At 53.3% G+C, this 22,320-nt stretch overlaps 2 protein-coding genes across 3 annotated transcripts in view; one reads left to right on the forward strand and one right to left on the reverse strand.

Moving 5' to 3' along the window:
* The window catches only part of LOC122391098, a 37,862-nt gene extending 21,031 nt beyond the window's left edge, over positions 1–16,831 (forward strand). Inside the window, exons 3-11 of the mRNA XM_043384739.1 lie at positions 9,683–9,807; positions 10,036–10,337; positions 10,900–11,258; positions 12,716–12,915; positions 13,597–14,334; positions 14,566–14,718; positions 14,924–15,087; positions 15,346–15,518; positions 15,936–16,831. Of these exons, the coding sequence (XP_043240674.1) occupies positions 9,683–9,807; positions 10,036–10,337; positions 10,900–11,258; positions 12,716–12,915; positions 13,597–14,334; positions 14,566–14,718; positions 14,924–15,087; positions 15,346–15,518; positions 15,936–16,084 (2,363 nt within the window). The 3' untranslated portion in view covers positions 16,085–16,831. The remainder of the gene's footprint in view (positions 1–9,682; positions 9,808–10,035; positions 10,338–10,899; positions 11,259–12,715; positions 12,916–13,596; positions 14,335–14,565; positions 14,719–14,923; positions 15,088–15,345; positions 15,519–15,935) is intronic.
* Positions 16,832–17,392: 561 nt separating this feature from the next.
* Positions 17,393–22,320, reverse strand: part of LOC122391099 (semaphorin-2A-like) — a 77,210-nt gene continuing 72,282 nt past the window's right edge. For both annotated transcript variants that reach the window (XM_043384741.1, XM_043384742.1), the window contains exons 12-18: positions 21,477–21,653; positions 20,925–21,052; positions 20,018–20,169; positions 19,520–19,699; positions 19,101–19,272; positions 18,756–18,839; positions 17,393–18,279 (exon numbers count right to left, since the gene is read on the reverse strand). In XM_043384741.1, the coding sequence (XP_043240676.1) occupies positions 18,196–18,279; positions 18,756–18,839; positions 19,101–19,272; positions 19,520–19,699; positions 20,018–20,169; positions 20,925–21,052; positions 21,477–21,653 (977 nt within the window). In that variant the 3' untranslated portion in view covers positions 17,393–18,195. The remainder of the gene's footprint in view (positions 18,280–18,755; positions 18,840–19,100; positions 19,273–19,519; positions 19,700–20,017; positions 20,170–20,924; positions 21,053–21,476; positions 21,654–22,320) is intronic.

Consider the following 22,320-nt stretch of genomic DNA (forward strand, 5'->3'; position numbering starts at 1 on the left):
CACTGTGTAGACTGCTGTAGGTGAAACGAAAGCAAATATTTTTTAGTAAAAAACTGCGATTGCAACATGATGACAAATGATTCGATGACCGCCAAACCAGAACAGATGCGGCTTTTTGTGACCCCGCATGAGAAGCAGCAGGCTTTAGAAATCATTGTAATGCATAATTTTTGCAGTTTGTATTAAATGAACGCACGCTAGCGGCGTTTGAACTTGCAAGTATCTGACAGTCATTTTACGACATAGAAAATGTCACGACTTCTGACAATCATACACGAGGCCGGTTTTGACAAAAATATGAAAACTATGTGATTCAGATGCGACATTTATTTGGTTAGCCATATAGTGATTTACTCGGTTTGGTAAGCTTGCCTTTTTTTGGTATTTATAGCCACTCGTCAACCCCATTTGCATCACTGTGCGCTAGGTCCGCCTGACCGGCAACGGAATACGTTCGAGTCTCGTCCTACTAAACAAGTGTCATATTTGTTTGTTTAACGATCCATATCACTATCGAAGTTTTTCAGGATACCGGTGAAGAAACTTCATTCTTCTGCTAGACCCACAACATGCTTTAACTTACATTTTCTTATACAGGTTTTGGTCCGTCCCGCTGCGCTCAATGCCCGCGCGGGGAAAGTTAGCGGGTTTTCACTGTCAGAGGTTGTACCAGTGACAACTGTTTGGCCCTGCGACCGGTCGAAGGTTACCCCGCCCCGCCGGGCGCTACCCCCACTTCTGACCAGTTGAAGCCGATACAGCCTCTGACAGCTCAGCGCGGCCAACTCTTCTTGTATGGGCATAATGCCTAGCTGAGTTGAGCAAAGTAGACAAAAACAAATGCAAATTGATACATGATGTGAAAATGACAGAGCAATGAATCTTTCTCTCAGGTATCCTGAACAGCTGAAAGTACCGACTTGAATTGTTAAACTAACAAAAATGACGTCTGTTTAGTAGGGCGACAGCCAAACGTCTCTTCTGTGGCCCGTCAGACAGCTGAGAGCGCCGGGTCTGCGCGTCGATAAGGGTCATTTGACGCCTTTGTGTGGCTTACTTTGATCAGTCGTGACACTGAGTTGTGTGATTGCGCCTTGTTGCCGGCTGTGAGAGACACATCTTAATATTTCAGAATACTTTTTCGCTACATATTGTTCTTTTGGCATTCAGCTTTCACTGGTAATCGAAAAAAACATGACTATGATTTAAAGATTGTCCTGGACAGCTCGTTGAATAAAATAAAAGATTTTTACCGTTTTACAAAAACGCAATTTCTTAAAAAGGCCATCGAACGATTTCTATATAAAATACTGTTTTGGAATCAGCTCACCGTCAGCTTTCGAGCGGTATATTTCGTTTCTTTGGTGGATGAAATGACTTTCCGACGAGCCGTGCTGGTTCAACCGCCAACGCATTCCACCTATAAAAATAAAACCAGCATAATGCCTTTTGGGGCGACTAACGGAACGAGCGAGAGGGTGGGCCTTGCACGTGCAAAATCGCGAGGGGTATCTCCAACTGACTTGTGCACAGCACCCTACTAACCGGTCTCTAGCGATGTGCCAAATTTGAGCACAATCGGCCCAGCCGTTCTCGAGATCTGGTAGCGGCACCCTGCACGTGCGGACGTGCAAAATGGGCCCCAACTGACTTTGCACGGCACCCTGCTAACCGGTCCTTAACCGCGTACCAAATTTGAGCGCAATCGGTCCAGCCGTTCTCGAGATCTGGAATCGACCCCTGCACGTGCGCACGTGCAGCAGCACCCCAACTGTGATACATGCAAATGCATTGCCTAGTGGGTGCCTACCTACATGCCAAGTTTCAGCGCAATCGGCCCAGTAGTTACCGAGATATTGCAATTGTTACAAAACTGACACCTCTTCGTTTTGCACGTGCCACTTGCATAAGGGGTCACCCACATGCATCGGAAATAGTCCAATACTTGGTAGAAGGAATGAAACTACCCTACAAAAAGTACCGCATGTAAATCGGTCAAGTGGTTGCTGAGATATAAGCATCGCAAAAGCGTGACCACGGCCGGCCGGCCGCTCATACTCAGAAATGTCCGTTATTCTACGTAAGACTTCGCTCGCTTCGCTCGCTCCGTAATGAGTGGTAAGGCGGCCAGCGCAGCGCGGCGCGTCCCTGACCCAGCCCAATGCGTCTGTGCCGAGCGTGAGGCCAGAGGGATATACTGTACCGCTGAACCTGGGTGTGAGGCGGCGCAGTCTACCGCTCCAGTCAAACGCTGGGCCGTCGGGGGCGAACATCACTTAGTAGGTGAGTGTACAGCTAAGACTGTCGCTTTGTGTGTCTTAACGGCAAATGCACCTTCTTCGACGTTGAGGCCGAGGTTCAAACCCAATCCAGGCGCTGATCCCTCTTGCGGGTGTAAAAACAGATCCGAAGATAGCCAAACAGCGACCGTGAGCAGTCTAAGTTTTTGCCTCAGCAGCCAGCCTCTTCAACCATCGGATCAGACTTCAACTTACGGTGCTCCAAACCAGACAGGTCCCAACTGCTCCCAATTACTACTAACTGCGCCTTACCGCTGCCATCCCTAGTTCTCCGCCGCACCGTGCCGTTTGTACCACCGATCCCATTTCGACCACAACCGATACCGGTATACGCCGCCACGCTAATCTACGCTCCACCGACCGATCTCCAGTCGGTGGAGAGCACCCATAGGTCATGACCTCTGCCGACCGGCCGGCGTAACCCCGTCGTGACCTGGCCCGACCCCGGCGTCTGACCTGACCCGGCGACCATCTCTGACGTCTGCCGGCGCGCGCTGAGTGCGGAATGGAGCGGAGTTAATTGGCGAGCACACGACTGGCATGGTCTCGCAGAATGGTGTGCGCGCCGATCCGTGTGCTCGTGAGATTAGCGCCGCTCGCGCGTTTAGCCCTGCATTAGCGCACGCGGCCCACGATTGGATGGCATAGCGGACTGGGAGGAGGTCAGGTGTGGGCCGTCCCAGGTCTGCTGGTCGTTCAGGAACGAACGAACGGACGAACAAGTCTCGAATAGTCAGCATCCCCAGTAAGCTTTTCTTAGAAGAAGGTAATGGATGTCCACAAAAGGCATGTATCATTTTTTCCGACATATACGGACATATACTATAGCTGAGCAAATGCTTGTTATTTCCGGCTTATGTGTAGAAGAAACTTACTCTGACTTGAAATTTAAAATTTTACAACTTCCAATACTACTTGAGTCGTGTGGCTTAATTTCGATGTAACTTATATAAACAACTGCACACATCATACTAGAGCATTTATTATGAATCACGCATAATGTCATCCACTGGAAACAACGAAAAGGAGTTAAGCAGTCCTCCCAGACATGTGAAGAATCTCAAACCATCGCAACGGCACAGTGAGCTCGTATGGGAACTTTTCCAGTTGACGTAGCACGTAATAGCTTGTGACGATGGGACTTGAGCAGTTACCACATTGGCGAAACCTCGTGTTCCATTTGCACCCGGTCCCGGCATTTGTCTCTATTTCTCTGTCCCACATGTGTAATGTAGTTGCACAACGCTTGCGGGGGCAATATCATTTCCTTCGGTTGCCGGAGGGTTAAGAAACGAGGGAACCGAATGGCACACAGCTTTCAGAACTGGGACAACCTGTGTGATTTGTATAGCTCCGCAACCGCCAATGGCTGTGGCTCGTTCGGCTCGATTATCTCGGTTGGAACGAATGGAGTCTGATGGCTGGGTCGGCGTGTCCTCGCGGGCGTCGTCCCAATAGCACAGCCTTCTCGTCGGGAACTTGTGTGTGTGTGTTTTCAGCCTTTCCCGATTCTCTTCAACTACCGGTGAGAGCCAGTGTACCCAACCTCACTTGTGCTTGTTGTGTGTGCCCGTGCGCGCGCGCACGCGTGTGATGAATGGTGCGATTTGGGCCGTTTAATGGTCGCTGATCAGTGATTAGATGGCGGAGGTATGCCGGTCAGTCACCGGCGCGACCTCAATACCGGGCGCCGGCTGCCGCCACCGCCGCCCCCGGCCACCGTCGGGCCGCCGCGCTGCCGGCGGCAGGGCGCTGGGTGGAGGAGACGGGAACGAGGCTTAGGAGTCGATTACGGGGTGAATCTCGCGTCTGCGTATCAGACCCACATTGTGGGCGTCTGTATTCATTCCTGATGCGACCTCAGGCATGGGTGGTATTAGGTGCTGCAAGGAATCTCTGAACATTCAACAGTCAAAGTCTTGACGAAAATTCTGTAAATACGTAGGATGTGGGGAGACGTCGTGATACTATTGAAGTTCGTGACGTAGTGAGACGATGACAAGTGACTAGCAGAGCAAATGAAGAGTGCATGTGAGGGAAAAGAGATGTTAGAAGACATGGCCCTTGTATGTCTAATGGAGCCCCTCTCTGCTAATTCTACGAATTGTCGCGATGTCGCCATCGGTAACCACCTAAAGTTCAGCTCTAGAGCAATGCTTGAGCTTCGCAGCCAGTTCCCGAGCACCGCAAACGATGTCGTTGAAACCAACGGAAGCACTTACAGTGATCTTCCTGGTGCAGTTGTGAAGACGTGTCATACAAAGCGCCGCAAAGTATCTAACGTCGTGAGTTCAGGCTCATCCACTCGGGGTCGTCTCAGCTGATGCGATTCCTTCTCCGTTGTTTCACCACACTGGTGCCGGGACCACCGAAAGTGAACTCAGCTCCGCCGGAGGTTACCTAACGCGGGTCGTGTGTCGTCGTGGGACTCGTTACAACTTCCTGGGCCGGCCGGCCGCTCCGAGCACCGCTTCGGTCGAGTCTTTTCCGGCCGCTGACGAGTGACTTGTCGCCGCCGCGTGGAGCGGTTTGGCCAGTCCGTGTAAAAGTGAAACTGCCTGCAGTTCTGTTCTGCTGTCTGTCTATGGTGGCCACCAATGGTCTGGATCGGTCCCTGGTGGCGAACCGTGCAGTTTCACCTCCCTCTCCGTCGCCCAGCTGCGGCGCCGACGCGGCCCGATGACCGCGGCTTTCATCTGACAGACGTCGATCAGCACGCGTCACGAACTCGATCACTAAAAAGTGACGTGACTTGGACTGCCGGCCGCGTCGACTGCGGGCCACCCTGGCTGTCCCAGAGCAGCCTCCGCCGCCGCCGGTCCGGCTCGGTCGTAAACGTCGTAAATAGTGCTCGGCACTGACCTCAATAGCGTCTGATGCATTTGTGTGCTGCGTTTAGGGAGGCGGCTGTGCGCCGGCGGCAAACGGCTGCGCGCCGGCGGCAAGCGACAGCGCGCCACTCTGGCCGCGCTCCGCGGGAGCGGGTGAGACGGTGGTCTATTGCCCTGGAGAGCGCGCGCACCAGATGGTCGCTGTCCCGGCAGGAATGGGAGCGTGCCACTCTCTGGGGCAGCCATGCCGAGCCGGCGCCCAGGGAACGACGGCTGGCCGCGGGAGCAGCAGGGCAGCAGCTCAAAGTTATAGGCCCAGGCCATTTTTGTGACTTAAATATCTTGTAGATCTAAATTGGTCATGGGTAAGGAAGAACACGAGTCAATAAACTTTCAACTATGTTTTGCGTTTGTTTTCTTACCTATATTTCACCATTTAACCCATATCATCAACATGTAGGTAATAAAAGGGTCAGTGGTCATAACCGTAATTATCTATATTATAGAAAACAGCGTCTATCAAGTGAAACGTTTAGGGCCAAGTGTGGTGGCCATTATAGGGCTCACCACATGCCGCTTTATCCACGCCCCTTTGCTCTCTCGTTCTCCATCTCCCTCTCTGTCTCGCTTTCTTTCTTTCTTTCTTTCTTTCTTTCTTTCTTTCTTTCTTTCTTTCTTTCTTTCTTTCTTTCTTTCTTTCTTTCTTTCTTTCTTTCTTTCTTTCTTTCTTTTTTTTTTCTCTCTCTCTCTCTCTCTCTCTCTCTTTCTCCTTTTCGTTTCTCTTGTAGTGCCACAGGTGCAGCTATCACCGCCATTACTTCTCCCTGACCAAGCCCCCTTTCTTGTCTCCCCAGCCGCCTAGAGTGGGCCGTTCCCGAGGTCCCATTACGGTCAACACCCGCACACTCTCGTACAGATATGTCTCCTGTCTCTCCGTCCCTTGTCTGTGTCTCCTTGCTGTCTCCTGCTGATGTTAGCAGCTCAGTAACCAGGTGTGTGGGCTGTCCGGAAATGGCTCTGGGAAATCGGAATGAATCTACCTCGGCTACGAAGATTTCCTTTGATAGTACTTTCACTAAAGGAAACATTGCACTTCTGGTAGAAGTATAGTCATAGGGCGTGTCAGTGGTTCTAGAGAAATATGCACCTCGAGATAAAATAGTTATTTCTTTCCTGTGCTCCGTTCCCAGAAGCCAAAACAGCCTGCTTGGCACTTAGGATGAAGTTACAAAGGACTCCAGAACGGTAATTCTCGCCAGCCTCAATGCCTCTGATACTCCTCGTCTGAACCTCTCCACGATAGCAGATGGGATACGAGGATCCGCCAGTCAGGGCCTCGATTCGTCGGCCCGTCTGCCACCCACGGCAACCATCTGTCCGTATGAAGTCGGCCTCCAGACACAGACGGAGCCCGGACTGCAGCCCCGGCTGGGTCGGGCGCGGTCTCTGACCCCCGCACGGTCCGGGAGCACTGGAGGGGAACGGCGACCATCGGCACGCGCCGTTCGGTGTCCGATAGCTCTACGAGGTGTAGAGGTGCAGGATGGAGACTGCGGAAGAACGAGAGAGGGTGGTGGTGGCGATGCAGAGGGCTAGACGGTAGACGGTGACGGTGGTGGACCATGGAGAGCCAGAGACTGGGGAGGTAGAATGGTAGCTCAGTCAAAAGAATTACGGACAATTAGTTTATAATTGAACCTCATCCTCCGTATAAGCTGAAAGATGGAAGCGATAGTTGGTGTTTATCTCAAACTGGTTTGACCCAGAGTGCGTGGCTGTGTGCTGGTATTTGTGTGTCAGTACTGGACTCTCTGAGATGACTCTCTGAGAAGAATTGGGACCGGGCCGGGTCACTCTGGGTCGGGAAGGGTATGCAGCCACTATCAGCTGTGTCGCCTTCCGATCGGATCCAGTATCCGCCGCCCGGCCGGCTGATCGGCCAATAGGCAACAACAGGCGGCCCGGCCCGGCGGCCCGCTTTCCTTCGGACGTGCCCGGCATAGTTTGGTCCCAGTCTGTCTGACAGTGACGGCATATGTGCGGCACAGATAATACACGATCGCTGAGTAGGGCGAGCGGAACGATGGCGACAGGGACCTGGAAATCAACTGCGAGCACAGTGCTGGACAATTAGACCTACCGAGTCATGAGCGTTTTGCATGTGCCTTGCCTCAACTATTTCATTTTTACGATGACAATGCTTATCTGCTGATAATTAAAATTAAAAGATAACCTTCTGCTATGTCTGCAGACAGCGTAAACGTAAAAAGCGGCACTCTTGTAATGGAGAGGTGGTTGGGCCACCTCAAATCGTTGCACCACGCAACGGAAGGAAGCCACCCGTGGTCAGAAGCGTATGTACGGCGCGCACCCACGGGTCGGTCTGAAGCCCCACACGGCCGGGCCGGGGTCAGCAGAGGGTCACGGACAGCGGGCCATCGCCCCGGCCGCTCCCATTAACACCCATTACGGCGGCGAGGCCATTACGCTGGCGGGCGGCAGCGGCTGTCAGCGCACCGCTCCTCCCGAAATGTGCGGAACTCGCACCCGAGAAATGAGGCCCATTACGATAAACAGATTGCTCCCGTTGTTGATGAGATAATTATCTACGAGGAGCTACTCCCCAGTCAGGGCTCCTGGACGTAGTTTCCCAAGCTCTCAGCGTTTCCTGCCGTGTCAGAGATCACCATGAGACCATTTCCTCCGACTGTTACGCGCCAATGATCTGCATGTCCCGAGTGGCATAATTCCATGGCGATTTCGCTCGAGTTGGGCGTCTTTGGGCAGCTTCATCAGGGTCTCGACGGGGGCCGCTGCGGCGGGACGCGAGTCGGGGCGGGAGGGCAGCCAACATTGGTCGTACGGCGAGGAGAGCAATGCTAATCAGGAGAAAGCCGCGTGCGACACGACTGGACGCGGGAGGTGAGCCGGGCAGATGGGGCACCCTCCTCCCTCTCCTCTCTTTCTCTCTCCTTGGGGCGTTATCCTTATCTCTCTTCTCACCATCTGTACAGAGCAGCCGCCGGCAACTCTCTGAGTCACTGACTAAGACGGTTACGGGGACTGTAAGGTTGACATGACAGGAACGTTTTATTTTGAAACTTTCTTTCATTGAGAGAGTGTCATATAGGCCTGGGAATATCGAGTGGAGCTGTAAACTTCGTCTTTGTGTATATTGTTGATGCTGCGCCTTCTCAACAGTCACAACATTTTTGGCGATGATTTGCCAGTCACCCATTTTGCTCAACGCTAATCGTCTTACTCACAAAATACGACGCCACAAATGATAAAGAATAAAAGTAATGTCTCGGTCCCATGCCATGGCTTGTCACCCGTCTATTCAGCCGACATTTTCATTATTTCACTAGACTAAGACATCCAGCCTCATAATGCATCTGTCGGCTGTCGGGATGAACAGACGGACCATCTGCTGTAGAGAGCATGTGCCGCATCCGTGTACCTATTGTCGGCGACGCCTTTAATCTCTCGGAGGCGACTTCACCACCTTCGGCTACTCGGTGCAGAGAGAGACCACCAGCCGACAGCTCTGCCATCGGCCTGTCCACCACGGGTCAGTTTCTACCGTGGTATCGGTTCCCACGGGCGGTATCTCTCCCACGGCCACTCCGGAAGACCAGCCTTCCGTCGGGAAGCGCGGGAATTCGGCGCGGCGCTCCGTACCGGTTCTGCGACAATCGGCCGAACGCGACAGTCGCCGGGATCGACGGACGTCTGGTCGGACCGGTCGGCGGACGGAGAAAGTGAGCCGACCTGCCTCGCCGGCCCGTCTGGCCTGCTCGGTGACTGAGGCTGCAGACTCCGTTCAATCCTGCTCTGCACGGCCGGTCCGCCCTGCACCCGGTCCCCAGCCGCCGCCGCTCCTTCACTTTCGCCGTCCACCGGTCTGGCACGCACAGAGTCGCCGGGGGCGCCAGCCGGTCAGATCCCACCCCGGCCGGCCGGCAGTTTTTCTCCTGTCTGCGGGGACGTGCGAGAAATACTGGAGAGTGAGGATTAGGGTCGGTTGTGGTGAGCGGGGGCTGTGCGGCAGAGTCTTCCGTGTGATGAGCCGTCATGGACTAATGCAGCTTGTTTCTTGAAGGTACCAGAGCTAGTCCACAGCATCTTCCCGATGGATTATCTCTAGGAAGTGCAATCGCAATATGGTTAAGACAAGAGCACTTACCAGATTTTGGTCTGTTACAAATGTGTGAACCAATCGTGTGTTCCATTTCCTGTACTGTTGGGAAACTGATGTTGAATTGCAGCACGAATTATCGTACAACTCTCCTCGCTCATTGCATCTGCACCTCCATGTTTACTGGTTCCTCTTGTTATTACCCAATAGCGGTGTTCGAAGTCTAAGTGTGTTTAACACTACTGTAAAATGTGATCATAGATTTATAAATGTTATTGCGACAGTTGCGAATCAATGGACGTAGCCGTTGGTGTATTCCTGGGTGTAATATAGGTAAGCTTGTCAAAGACAAAACCCACTCCTCTATTTGTGACCTGTTCCGCTGACCCACGTATATGTGTTTTCCGTTACAGACGGCGAGGAGGAGGCGGAATGGCTGCGTCAGGCCGGCTTCGGCTCCCTCCTGACGGCTCTGGAGCCCACCTCGGAGTCGGGAGACACCGAGTGGGAGGGCTTCGTCACCCTCTCCCACAGACAGGTCAGCTACACTACCTAGGTTTCTTTCACATGTCAAAGTATAAACGGAGCGCATCACTGGCGAATAACAAGGAAGCGAAAGCTGCACTTCTTAGTACTGATATAATGCTGCTTTCCGTTATCATGTTAAAAACATACGATGTTTTGATTATTGAAGACAGTCTTCCCGGACCATCGATTTGACTTCTCTCCCTGACCAGCCGGCATTTCCGCGCCCTCGTCTCCCCAGGCGGCCGTGGTGAAGCGGCGACTGCACGTGCTGCGGGACACGGCCCAGAAGCGGCGCGGTCAGCGCAGCCGGCGGCCCGACATGCGCCGTCTGTTCCCCTCGGAGGGCAGCGGCAGCACGGGCTCGCGCAGCCGGTCCGCCACGCCCGACTCTCTGGACCCTCTGTCTCCGCCTCTGACTCCGCCGGACACGGCCGGCAGACTGCAGGCGGGCTCTCCAAACAGCCAGGGCTACCACAGCAGCTCCAGAGGGTCACTGGACAGACTGGAGGGCGCGGGGGAGGAGGAGGAACGCGCCTCAGGGTGAGTGCAGGCGAGAGGAAACATGGGAGGATAGGACAGAGAGAAAGCGAGGGGATAAGAAAGGAGGCAGACGGGATGACTGATCAATGAAAAGACGAGAGTACATGTCAGACGAGCTGAACGATAATCTGGGATCTGGAAGGGGGACAGACAAGAGGACGGATGTACGAATAGCCAGGAGATTTGACTGAAGAAGGGAGATAATTATAGACGGGAAAATAGACGAAACTATAGACGGAACTACAGATGGACGGAAACGAAAAGCTGCATTATGCAGACCGATTTCCTGAACTTGAATACAAAGTTGACTTGCTGTTGTTTTACGTATGACTGACTGGGATCTGAAACTATTCTTGTTTCAGTACGACGACGACCACCGACAATTTGTACGTAGTCAATAATTTGATTCAATAACATCAACGAGTTTATTTAATAACATATTGCATGTAGACAACTCACTAAGTTCTTAGTTCTTTCTCACCGTTTAAACAAAAACCAGTGCAAGCCTACCTTTCGTTGTTTTTCGAGATAATGACACCCCGTTTGACCTCGCCTCCGGCAGTGTACCCGAGTTCCGGCACGTCCTGCGAATTCCGTTGGACTCGGAACCGCGGGACCTCAGGTCGGAACAATCAGAAAAATCACTTGATCATCGGCCACGCTCGCCGGATAAGTCACGTGACCACCGGTCAGAGCCACCGGAGAAGTCACGCGACCGGCATCGAGCATCCTCGAATTCATCACGTGACCGAGGTCGTCGGGAGGCGGCCCGGTCACGTGACCGTCGTCCGGAGCCGGTGCGTCGCCTGCGCTCTGCGCGCGACCAGCCGGACCGCAGCCGACGGCCTCCCATCACCCTGTTCGAGACCAGTGGCCGGTACGACCTGAGCAGGCAGGAGTCGTCGCCGTCAGACTCATCAGGTCAGTCAGAGAACCGGCAGCTCCGTCAGCTCATTCAGGTTTACCGACATAAACTTATTACCGTTTTGTGTAAATTCAGTCAGAAGCACCGCCAACCTCGCCAAGTCAGTCACGGGCACCGTGAGACTCGTCACCCGTAAAGTCAGTCAGTCACATCTCATGTCAGCTTCGTCACGTGAGCTGCTGTGTACGAACTAAGCATAAATTTTCGATTTAAACGATGCGTTAAAACGTAATTCATACGTAAAAGCGTTTTATTTTTAAGGACTTATTGCCGATGTAGTTTCACTTTAAATGTGGTACTATCTACGCGTCTGGCGTTTGATACTGCGATTTGCTTTTCTATCTCTAGGTAAAACATTATTTCATCATTCCGTTAACAGCAAGATACGTGTTGAGTCAACACTTATCTTTACTTAGAAAGGTTTTCTTCCAGCTGAAAACTGATGGTCGCGTTGCATTGTTCTTTATTCTCTTAAAAGCTAAACTGTTACAAGGCAGCAAAGTGATATAAAAATACGCGGGACTTTCTATGTATTTTAAACTTCAGCAGGTATCTTTCCGCAAAAGCGGCCAACCATGGTTTCATTTTTAGATGAACTGAATAGCTTACCACCCAATCTGATATCGAGAAGAAAGCTTGGAAGCCGTTTTTTTCACACATGAGCTGGCTGATAGTGGCAATATAATGAGCACCCGGCGGTCGATGGGTGTGCTAGGTTGGGGAAGGGACGGATGTAGTCGAGGAGGGAGCTCCAATCCGGTCCGGTGACCCATCCCTGTGACCTCACTTGCCTAGGTCAAGGGCCACCGTGCGACCTCACTGTCCGGGGTCAAAGGTCACTGCTCTCCCGACCAGCCATGAGGCGCAGATGCAGCGCCAGATACCGCATTGTCCGCGTCTCCGGAGCCGGCGCAGGCTTCTGTGCGGTATCGGGCCCTGATCGGACGTCTCGCTGGGATGGGCGCGGAGAGGCTGGCTTACGTCGGCTCATGGCAGAGACTTGGAGAGATGGTCCTATATACTTGACAGGCGACCGTTTATTCAATCGCAAAAGATCTTCGGGGGTTTTGGGGCTCATTGGTTTGTTTCAGCTAAGCTAACGGACTCAGTGAGCGATTGTTTTATAAGAAATTATTCGATCGAGATACGGTGCGCTTGTGATACCTGGTCATTATTCGGGGCCTCTTGAATTAATTAAGATAAATGAGCTTACCATTGCTGATTGGTGGACAGTTGTTTTGTTTTAGCCTGCAGGGAGGTAGGCATTGGGAAAAAATGTTTTCGGTATCGACCAAAATACCACGGCTAGTTATAAACACACGTTCTACCCATCATATCACCTAATAGTTAATGTAGTAGACGACAGACCCATGCCCCGACTACGGACCACCTCGGAGTCGTTGATCCAGGCAAACAACGTGCAATTTCACTGACGACGTGTGACCCTCCGCAGGCATCGAGACGGTCTCGTTCCAGTCGGTGGGCTCGGTGCGGCGTCCCCGGCGGCCGGTCGCTCCGGCCCCTGTCCGGCCTGCAGAGGTGCCGGCCGTCCGCCACCCACCGGTCAGCAGGCGAGCCTCCACCCCTGCCGCCCCGACCAGCGCCGCCCCCGTCGCCCCCGCCGTCCGACCTGCGGTCTCCAGGACTGCCACGGTGAGAAGAGGCGACGGGCGCCGGGGCCGCTCACAGGCTAACGGGCTCGGCACCGTGCACGGCACGTATTGTCGGCCCGTGCACGCTGCTGTGCACGGTATGCGCCGTGAAGAGAGTGCAGCGGCGCCGGGCTCGGCCGCGCGGCGCCGGCATTCACTAATAGCACGTTGTGTTACGGCCGGCAGCGGCCGTGACGCCGCCGTGGGAGGCGGCGCCCGGCCGGTGTGACGTAACGGTTAGCCGCACCGCGGTAATCAAACGCCTCTAACGGGAGGCTCGGCCGCCCTGGGAAAACGACACCGTTTGTACCTTATCACACGTCCCCGCCAGCATTAGTCCGTTCTCACTGCTGGTTATGGAGAGTTTGGGCTATGGAGCGCGGGTGCTTTGTTCAGCCATGACTGCGATTATTGATCGTTGATCATGCTAGTTCACACATTTTGGATCTGTCAGTCAGTCATCCGAAATAGTTCCTGTGCTCATGTCTCCATGACGTGATGTGACGGCGTAGTTTGCAACTTCCATGCGACTTCCTTCGAAGGAGTTGCGTGACTGCACCAGGCCAGGTAGTTACTTGATCTGAGTCTGCAGCCTCCTCATTGTTCATCGTTCCCTGCCCTACCCTAACGTACTCTGACCTGTCTTACTCTGCTCTAACCTGCCCTCCCGTCTCCTCCACAGCTCTCCGTGGAAGAGCGGCTCGGCCGGACGCGGCTCTGCGACCTCTCTGAGTCGGACGTGGTGCGTGTGCAGAAGCTGGCGCTGCTAGAGCTCACCGGACTGTTTGACGAGCACGGCCTCAGCTACAGCCGCCGGAAGGCGCGCCGGCGTCGGCTCGGAGCTCGATCCAGTGCCGAGGGCGCCGTGTTTGGTGCCTCGCTCGGCTCGCTGCTGAAACGTGACCTGCAGCGGCTGGCGCGCGCCCAGCCGGTGCCGCTCGTCTTTGAGACGATCCTGACGCACCTGGAGCGGCACGGTGTGCGCGAGGAGGGCCTTCTGCGCGTGCCTGGCCACCGCGGTAAGACCGAGCAGCTGCGCCAGCTGATCGACGATCAGTTCTACAGCCACCCGGCGGCGGTGGAGGCGGCCCTGCGAGCCAGTAGCGCCAACGACGCGGCGGCGCTGCTGAAGCAGCTGCTGCGCCAGCTGCCGGCGCCGCTGCTCACCGACGAGAGTGTGGACGCGTTCTACCGGTCGGACGCGCTGCCGGCCGGTCCGGACCAGCTGCAGGCGCTCTCGCTGCTCTGTCTGAGACTGCCGCCGGCCAACCGCGCCCTGCTGCGGCGCCTGCTCGACTTCTTGGCCGCCATCGCCGCCCACGAACGCACCAACAAGATGTCGCTGGAGAACGTGGCCATGATCATGGCGCCCAACCTCATCCCGCCGGCCAGACGACGGCAGAAGGACATCACGGCTGAGGTAAGGGAATTGACTGTGGAGCTGAGCTGAGCTGTTCCTGTGCTGCACGACTCATAAGGCTCATCTTATCCAGGAATGGCTTTAGTTGGTAACGCTCCATTTTATTACGACCGGCTAGCTCAACGATGAGTGGTTCTTGTTAGCGGGGTGACGCAGCTCACCTCTGTGGTCGGCACGGTCAACTCCTGACCCCGCCTAGGCCGCCCGGTGACCTTTGTGACCGACCCGCAGATCCAGTTCGCGGCCGTGACGTCTCGCGTGGTGCGCCGGCTGGTGCAGCAGCGCGAGCAGCTGTGGCTGGTGCCGCCCCAGTTTGTGCGTCAGGTACGGCACCAGCACGAGGAGGAGCTGTACGAGCGGGCCCGACGCGACTCGGCTGGACCGGTGAGTGCGCTTTGATGTAAAAGTTAAATAGGAATCCCATTGGCTTTATTAGTGTTGACTGTCTGAGGTATGTTTTATGTTAGCCGACTGTCGATTTTTGCCATATCTAGCAGTGGCCACGTTCTGACGCCTCTTTCTCTCTCTCTCTCTCTTTCTTTCTTTCTTTCTTTCTTTCTTTCTTTCTTTCTTTCTTTCTCGCTCCCAGATGAAGAAGCTGCTTCGCCGCCGGGACACGGCCATCGTGAGGAAAATCGATAACGAGGTGGACTTTCAGGAGGGAGTACTGCGCGTGTCGGCCGATCAGTTCGGACGGCCCAGCTGGCCAGTCCGGCTGGAGGCAGACACCACCGCCGGAGACCTGGTCGCCAGGTGGGTCCCGACGGAAACGATCGAGCGGAGACACCCGGGATTTAGAGCTTAGAGGGGATCGGTGGGACGTTTTTTGTCTTGGAGTGATGATCTGGTAGGGCGATGTTAAATGCATGCAAAAGATGAGCCTGCAGTTGATTGATAGGCACGGTCGTGCTGTTGTTATAACGATAAGGTTCTTCTGGTGTTCGTGTCCTATGCTGGCGTTGAAGGCTCCATGTTGAGCCTTCCCTGACGGTGTCTCCCCCTGTCCGCCAGCTGTCTCCGCGAGGTGGCGCTGCCGGACACCTCCTGTCGAGTTCGTCAGGAGCGGCGGCGTCACTCGACGGCGCCGTCACCGGAGGTCGGCACCGTCTGCAGCCTCAGACGGAGGGTGGACCTGGCGACGGCGCTGCAGACACACTTCCTGCACGAACACGGCGGAAACATAGGTCAGTAGGATCGAGCTTTGTGTCAATGCTATAATCAACAATCAAGCAGAGTCAACGCAGCAGGCTTCACTTAGCAGGGGCTCTGTCCTTGTGAAAAGTGAATCCCTCCATTCAAAAGGTTCGGACAATTTTTTTTAATCATCGATTTCTACTCTCAGCAGCATGCTCTCTTCATTCGTTGCTCAGTAACTCTCAGTCACCATGCTGTTACTTACTTCTTTGGCAACTTTTCATCATCAGTTACGTACAATGGGTAAGTTCATGATGTGATCAGTTATAGTGATCTCATCTGCCATTGACACGAGGTTGTATGAATACCGTTCGATACCGTAACATTTTTACTGCTGGCTGAACTTTACTCCGTGTTCGCTGCAACTGCTCGTTCCTCTGACCAATCCCTTCTCTGGCGTTCCTCAGGCGAGCGGCGTCTGGAGCACTGCGCGGTGCTACTCGACTGCTACCAGGAGAACCCGAACGCCCGCTGGGTGGTACACTGCTGTCACGACCTGGAGGCCCCAGCCGACCCGAGGACGGCCGGCCCTCCGCAAACACCCTCGAGCCAATGAGTCGTCTCACTGGAAACTGGGTAGGAGCTGGAAGGTATACGTTGGGTTTGATGTTGAACGTGTTGTATGTGGGAGGATGGGACGGGAGTCATTTGTCTGTGGAAATGTCATGTTATGTCGTTAGAACTTAGAAGTGCTAGATACTGGAGCTTTCAGATGACCAGGAACTTTGAGGAGATAACCAAGATCTGGATGAACCAGGATTCACCAGACCAAGATGCTCGAGTGTTTGAGTTTATATGGCTTTAAAAACGAATGACGACAGGATTGTCTATCGTAAGTGGAAATGTCACTGTAGCTTCAATGATACCGAGCTCATTGTGTCTCGCAAGTAGCAAGACGATAGATTTGGATTGATGCTTTGGTTGTTATTCTTTCAAGGTATTCCTACAGCCATCTTTCGAAAACGTGTAAAGTATAGCTGCCCTGAATAGCCATGCGGGGAGTGGGTTTCGACGTTCTTGCCCCTGTTATGTGGACTTGGTTTGGTCTGTACCGTCCGGTGTGTTTAGCCATCGAAGGACGCAGCGGTCCAATGCTATTGAGACAGACCGTCATTAGGTTGGTGTCTTGTGTTCGCTGTGGCTTTCATTGCGCGGTGTTGATGCAATGCTAACGGTGACCACTCCTGGCCCTCGGGCCGTTGTGATTTCGTGATGAGTGGTTTTACCATCGACATGTTATCTTGGTGGGGTGTGTGTTATGGGGCTCAGTTGACAATATACACGCTGCTCAAAGATAAATGCTGCTTTTCGTTACTTTTCCGATAGCTGTATCTAAGATGATCATGCTATCTATATCTAAGATATAAGATGAATGACAATTGGTAATGTAGATATCCACGTTGAATCGACATTGCCGCACAACTGCACGGGCCTTTGTACCCTCCAACAAAACGGGAACTACGCGGTCCACAGGTCGACGGCAAATAAAGTCATGCTTGGCGTCTCACCATAATCGTCTGTTCCTTAATGAAATCACTGCTACTGACTGCCAGATCGTCCCAGTGAGGAGAAATGTCAGTCACCTAGACGGCTCGAACCGAGCTTTGACCACTCCAGTAAGGTTTGAGATCAAGTCTTCTTTCAAACTGAGCTACCAGGGAGGGCCAGAGTGTCGGGGGGACAAGGGCTAGTGGCCAAGGCCAAGCGGATGCATACTTGAATCGTGAATACGCTCAGCAGGTAGGAGAGGAGACAAGAAAGTTAGGTGGTCGGGGCACAGAATTGGTAGCAATGGTGAACTCTTGTCTGTTATCTGTTGAGCTCACGATTAACGACATTACAGTGATAATAGACAGTGTGATACTCGATGATATTTGTTATTATGAAGTCAATTCAGCACATAGTACCTCACATCTACGGCTCATATACAGGATGCCCGCATGAGCTGAGCATCGTGTCAAATGATAGTCGCTGCCACCTACCCGAGGGTGGCGTACGGGCACCTGGGGGCAGACCCAGCGGTCCCGGCGGCACTGGTCAGTGGTCACCCACCCATTCTTCAGCACCCGTTATAGAACGTCCGGTTGACGCCAGCTGCTGCTCTAGAGCCTTCCTCGTGCCGGGGTCAGCCCGGCACACACGCCCCAAACATGGAAGACACCAGTGACCAGACGGGCCTTCACAACAGCTCACTTCACTCTCACGGCGAACGGAATATGACATGATTATCAAGCGTACAATCAACTCATCATCCGAAGCAGTTTATGCCTCCCACGCTGACACATTCAGCGCAAAAGCATTGTGTACGATACGCATAACAAAATCTCACGCACTAGTCGTCATTGTGGTCGGACTGCTGCCATCATCATCCACAAAGCGAACTTGAAGTAGCACTGATCATCACAGCTGAGCGCGAGAAGCGCCGAGTATTGGCGATCTGCCGCGTCCGTCGCCACCTGCATCCGGGCTCTCGCGATCGAGTCCCGGGTGTCTCCCATGTCAGCAGTCTCACTCGTGAGCCCGCCAACTTCATCACCAATCACTGAGTCAGATGGCTCCAGCCAGTCAGTACTGTCACTGACACACTCTATCGGCCGCGCTGTTTTGATTGGCTCTCACGCTGACAGGTCTGACGTCACACAGTCGCACAGAGGTACGCCAAGGCACTCAGATTGGCGGCGGAGGCGGCTGCTGATGTATGTCGTTTGAGTGCGAGTTCTGGTTGACGCCCCGGTTCTGACCCCGGCATTGCTGAAATCGAGCGATGATCGGTCATGTTTCCGGTTCCAATAACAGGAAGCAGTCTACAGTTCATACAAAGGCTGCAAACGACCGTCTATTCCAAACACGTTCTAAAACAACAAAACATTAATTGAAACAATGCTGCCTCCCCTAAAAATTATTTTCGCGGTCGTCGCGAGTTGCATAGCCATCGAAGCACGCCTCTACGGCAGATATGTGTTATGCGGTACAGTATAACTTCAGGCGTTTCTACTAGCGCCATCTATGATTTGACAGCAAAACTGATACTTGCGCGGCACATTTCACGAGACCGAGAAGCCGCAGTCTCCGCTGCTGCGAATTGGCCGCAAAATTAAGGTGACAAGCGGTACAATATTACACATATGCTTTATACTTTTGCCATTCAGGCACAGTCTAATGACACGTCCGTCATCCAGGCAATACCGCAATGACGGTAACCGGTGGCATAGGCCCATTAGACTCACCGCTTGCTTTTTCTCCCATGCTTTCATGGCACTTTTGTACTTTTCAAACTGGTTGCACCAGTCGGCGTAGACTTTCTGGTACTCCTGAAATGCCATCACCAAACGTCAGCAGGCATACACAACACATTGGTTCACCGTTCAGATCTACACTCCTTAGCTCGAAATGTATTGAAAATTAGGTAATAAACATCGTGGTACCTTACTACCTGTTACTAGCTAACTGATCACCACCGAAGATCAACATTCAAATAAACAAATTCAACCAAATAGCATATCGTAACATCGTTTTGATGCGTAATAGCGGAACGCCTTCCTCGACTTCGAGTGCCTTTCTCGCGGCCGTACCTGCGACTTGTCGGGCGCCGAACAGCGGTGGGTGTCCACTGTGACTGTGTACACGCAGAGCAGATCCTCCCCGAGGCGCGCCTCATACCGGCCGGCATCCTGCTCAGTGGCAGACAGAACCACCACTCCTCCGCCCACTGTCGGCACGTACTTGGAGGGGCTCGGCTCCAGCCTGTGAAGGCGGTAACGGAGTCAGACAATCGGTAACAGGACCAAGTCATTGATCAAAGGTGTGGATAGCTAGGTCACAAGTCACAGGTCGCGCGTGAGGTGCCGGGGCATAATCAAATGCCATACTTCTGATCAGCGAGCACTGACTTTACCTAGCTAATCCAAGCGTCGAAGGGTGCCTCGAGCGTCGACAATGATCCTTAACTAGCCCGCTGAAATCATATACAATGATAGAGCACGTAGCTCACCTGTGCCGCCCGCGCTCCTTGTTCCAGAGGTACCAGTCGATCGGCTGGTGCGACCTCTGCTCGGGCAGTTTGACGTTACAGCCCAGGTGGAGCGCCTGACCCCAGGTGGCCGCCACCTTCCTCCTGGGCACGGAGCTGTCGCAGATACCCGTCTGGGAGCCCGTTACGTCCTGCAGCAGGCTGAAACGACGCAGTGGGGGGATAAATCAGCATCCGTTTGAGTTTCAACGTGAATATTACTCAGTGTAGTACGTGCAATCAGACTGTGCAATGTGCATGTGCTTATTAATCAGTCTTGAAACAAAATATTTTTCATTCAATGAAAATAAACACGAGGTTTTCAAGCAAAATAAACTCGAGATGTGCATGTCTACTCTGTAAACAAACATGTTACTATCGGTGACAGTAGCCTGGCAACACTCACAAATGCACTTCATTGCAATATAGGGAATGAAGCCATTCGTACTGGGCATCCCGCACACCCACGGTCCGACCTACCCTGGCACGTAGGGCCGACAGGTGCGGGAGTCCTTCTCCCAGCCGCAGTAGGGGTCCCGGACGCAGCGCAGGCAGCTGTCCGCCCTGCCGTTACACATCTCCAGGTGCAACTGACGCAGCCCCGTGTCCGACGACACGTACAGAGACTTGTGCTGCGGCCGTAAACAACGGTGAGGTCACCGGAGGATAACTGTGACGTCATTGTGGCGCATGACGTAATTAGGGCAGACGACGCGAGCAATTGTACTGTCATAAATATATGAGAACATCAACATTCCCGTATTTAGGATGAATTAGTAGGTGTCATCTTACAAGACCGTTCAGCCTACAGCCATACACCTATGGACACCAGGCTAAATATAGTTAGATATAGATTAAGGCTAAATAATTAGTTTTGATGTCATCAACATGTCACCAGCCCCATGTCAAATAAAGAAGTTGTAATTACCGTTGAGTTATTGCTATCCATGCATAATGAGTCCCTTTCTAACTACCGGATCATCATTTCAACAGACTCAGCATTAACAATTACTGTCAAACAAGCCCTCATATGACGCAATGCTGTATATCTCTCAGTGCAAGCAACACATCAGCAGTCGCGGACCGTCGCGTCGGCAGGAGAGCTGATAGACGCTGTTTGTTAGTATGCAGTGAGGATGGGGTAGATTAGAAATGCAGATCTCTCAGGCTTCAATGTAAGCAGGGAAGCTATACATTACAATAGGTTTCAACCATGCAGAATGACTTATCACACGGAGTGTAGGAACTCTAGACAGCACTGTGTGTACACTAGCTTGACGATTTTTTATGTCTTGATAATTTGCCTCGTTTTTTTAGACGTTTCACGAGCGCCCGGTACCCACGTCAGCCCCTAGACTCTCCCCCAGTGCCGGACTCCCTCACTGACCCTGCGTGAGATGGCCATCCTGCGGACCGGCTCCGGCGCCGTGACGTGGAAGACGTCCAGAAGCTCGGAGCGCACCGCCGACCGGTCGTCCGCGGTCCACTCGACAATCTTGTACACCTGGCCGTCGTCTGGGAACGGGACGGCTAGTCAGACACGCTGACACGGTACGAACACTGCTGAGGAGCGCTGGACAGGAGCGCTGGACGCCGCAGCTGGGCTCTGCGGTGTGTACAGAACGCTGTCGCTATTTGCATGACACCCAGCAACAGTGCGAAACAAAGCGCCACACTCGGGGAGTCATGAATACACTTTAGCACCCGTTTACACGGCTTTGGTTATGTTCTACAATAATGCTTGAGCCGTATTTCGTGAAAATTGTTTTGCGGATATTCTTTATTATGTCTAGTACTTCTTTTCCCTTTACTAAAAGTAGTCGCGTAACATGTAACACCCGACACATGGCATCGGGGAAAGGAATGCTGATGCAAGTACCAGTGGGCCTGTACCACCCATGTCACTCTTTCCTGCCCCTCGCTCTCCCGTCATGCTCACTGGATCCGGCGTAGTAGACGGTGTACTCGCGGTCACTGCCGAAGGTGCCCGAGGTGACCTTGTCGACCACCAGGTGGGTGAACACAAGGTCCCGCCGGTAGAACACGGGCTGGTTCCGCTGGTGGGACACCGCCTGGTCCACCAGCGGGTGCGACTGGATAAAGGTCAGCACCATATCTGTGGGGGAGGGGGAGAGGGGGTCAGAGAGACGGCGGGGATGATGTCAGGGAGGCAACTGAAACATGCAGTCTGTCTAATGTAAGGAGATATGCCTACAAGGGCTACATGATGTAATGGGAAGCTCCAAATAGTCCCCTGGTAGGGGTCGGGAAGTAAGCTCTAACCAAAGTTTGCCAAGGTCTTGTTGATCGTTGTGAACCAAATGGTTAACGAACCGACTGGTATCAGCATTCATTGCATAACAAAACAAGTCGATCATTCAGCGCTACGGAAACTCTCAAACGCCGGTTTTGCCAGACAAACACCCATATCTCGGAGCCGGCCCGACCTCACTGCTCAGCAGTGATGGCCCTACCGGCGCTGCGCTGCAGAACTAACGGTGGACGCCGACCGCTGGTGTCTGCTCGCAGCTATACAAACGTTTGTGCTGCACCCCGCCGTGACGCCACCGCAACCCCGTCCCAGTCAATACCGATTTGCATGTGCCGCACGACGGGCGGTGAGAAAAGAAGATCCGTGTCGCCCGGCCGTGTTGGATGAGAGGCCGGCGGTGCTAACAGCGAGCGATTAGCGGGTGCTGTGTTTGCTCAGGCTATGTTTCTGAGTAGAGGTGGCAAAAGATGAAAATTTTGGGAACCAGACTCGAACCAGACCCGGCTGGACA

Source organism: Amphibalanus amphitrite, unplaced genomic scaffold, assembly GCF_019059575.1.
Source record: "Amphibalanus amphitrite isolate SeventyFive unplaced genomic scaffold, NRLGWU_Aamphi_draft 000421F_arrow, whole genome shotgun sequence".
In the NCBI taxonomy this organism is placed as follows: Eukaryota; Metazoa; Arthropoda; class Thecostraca; order Balanomorpha; family Balanidae; genus Amphibalanus; species Amphibalanus amphitrite.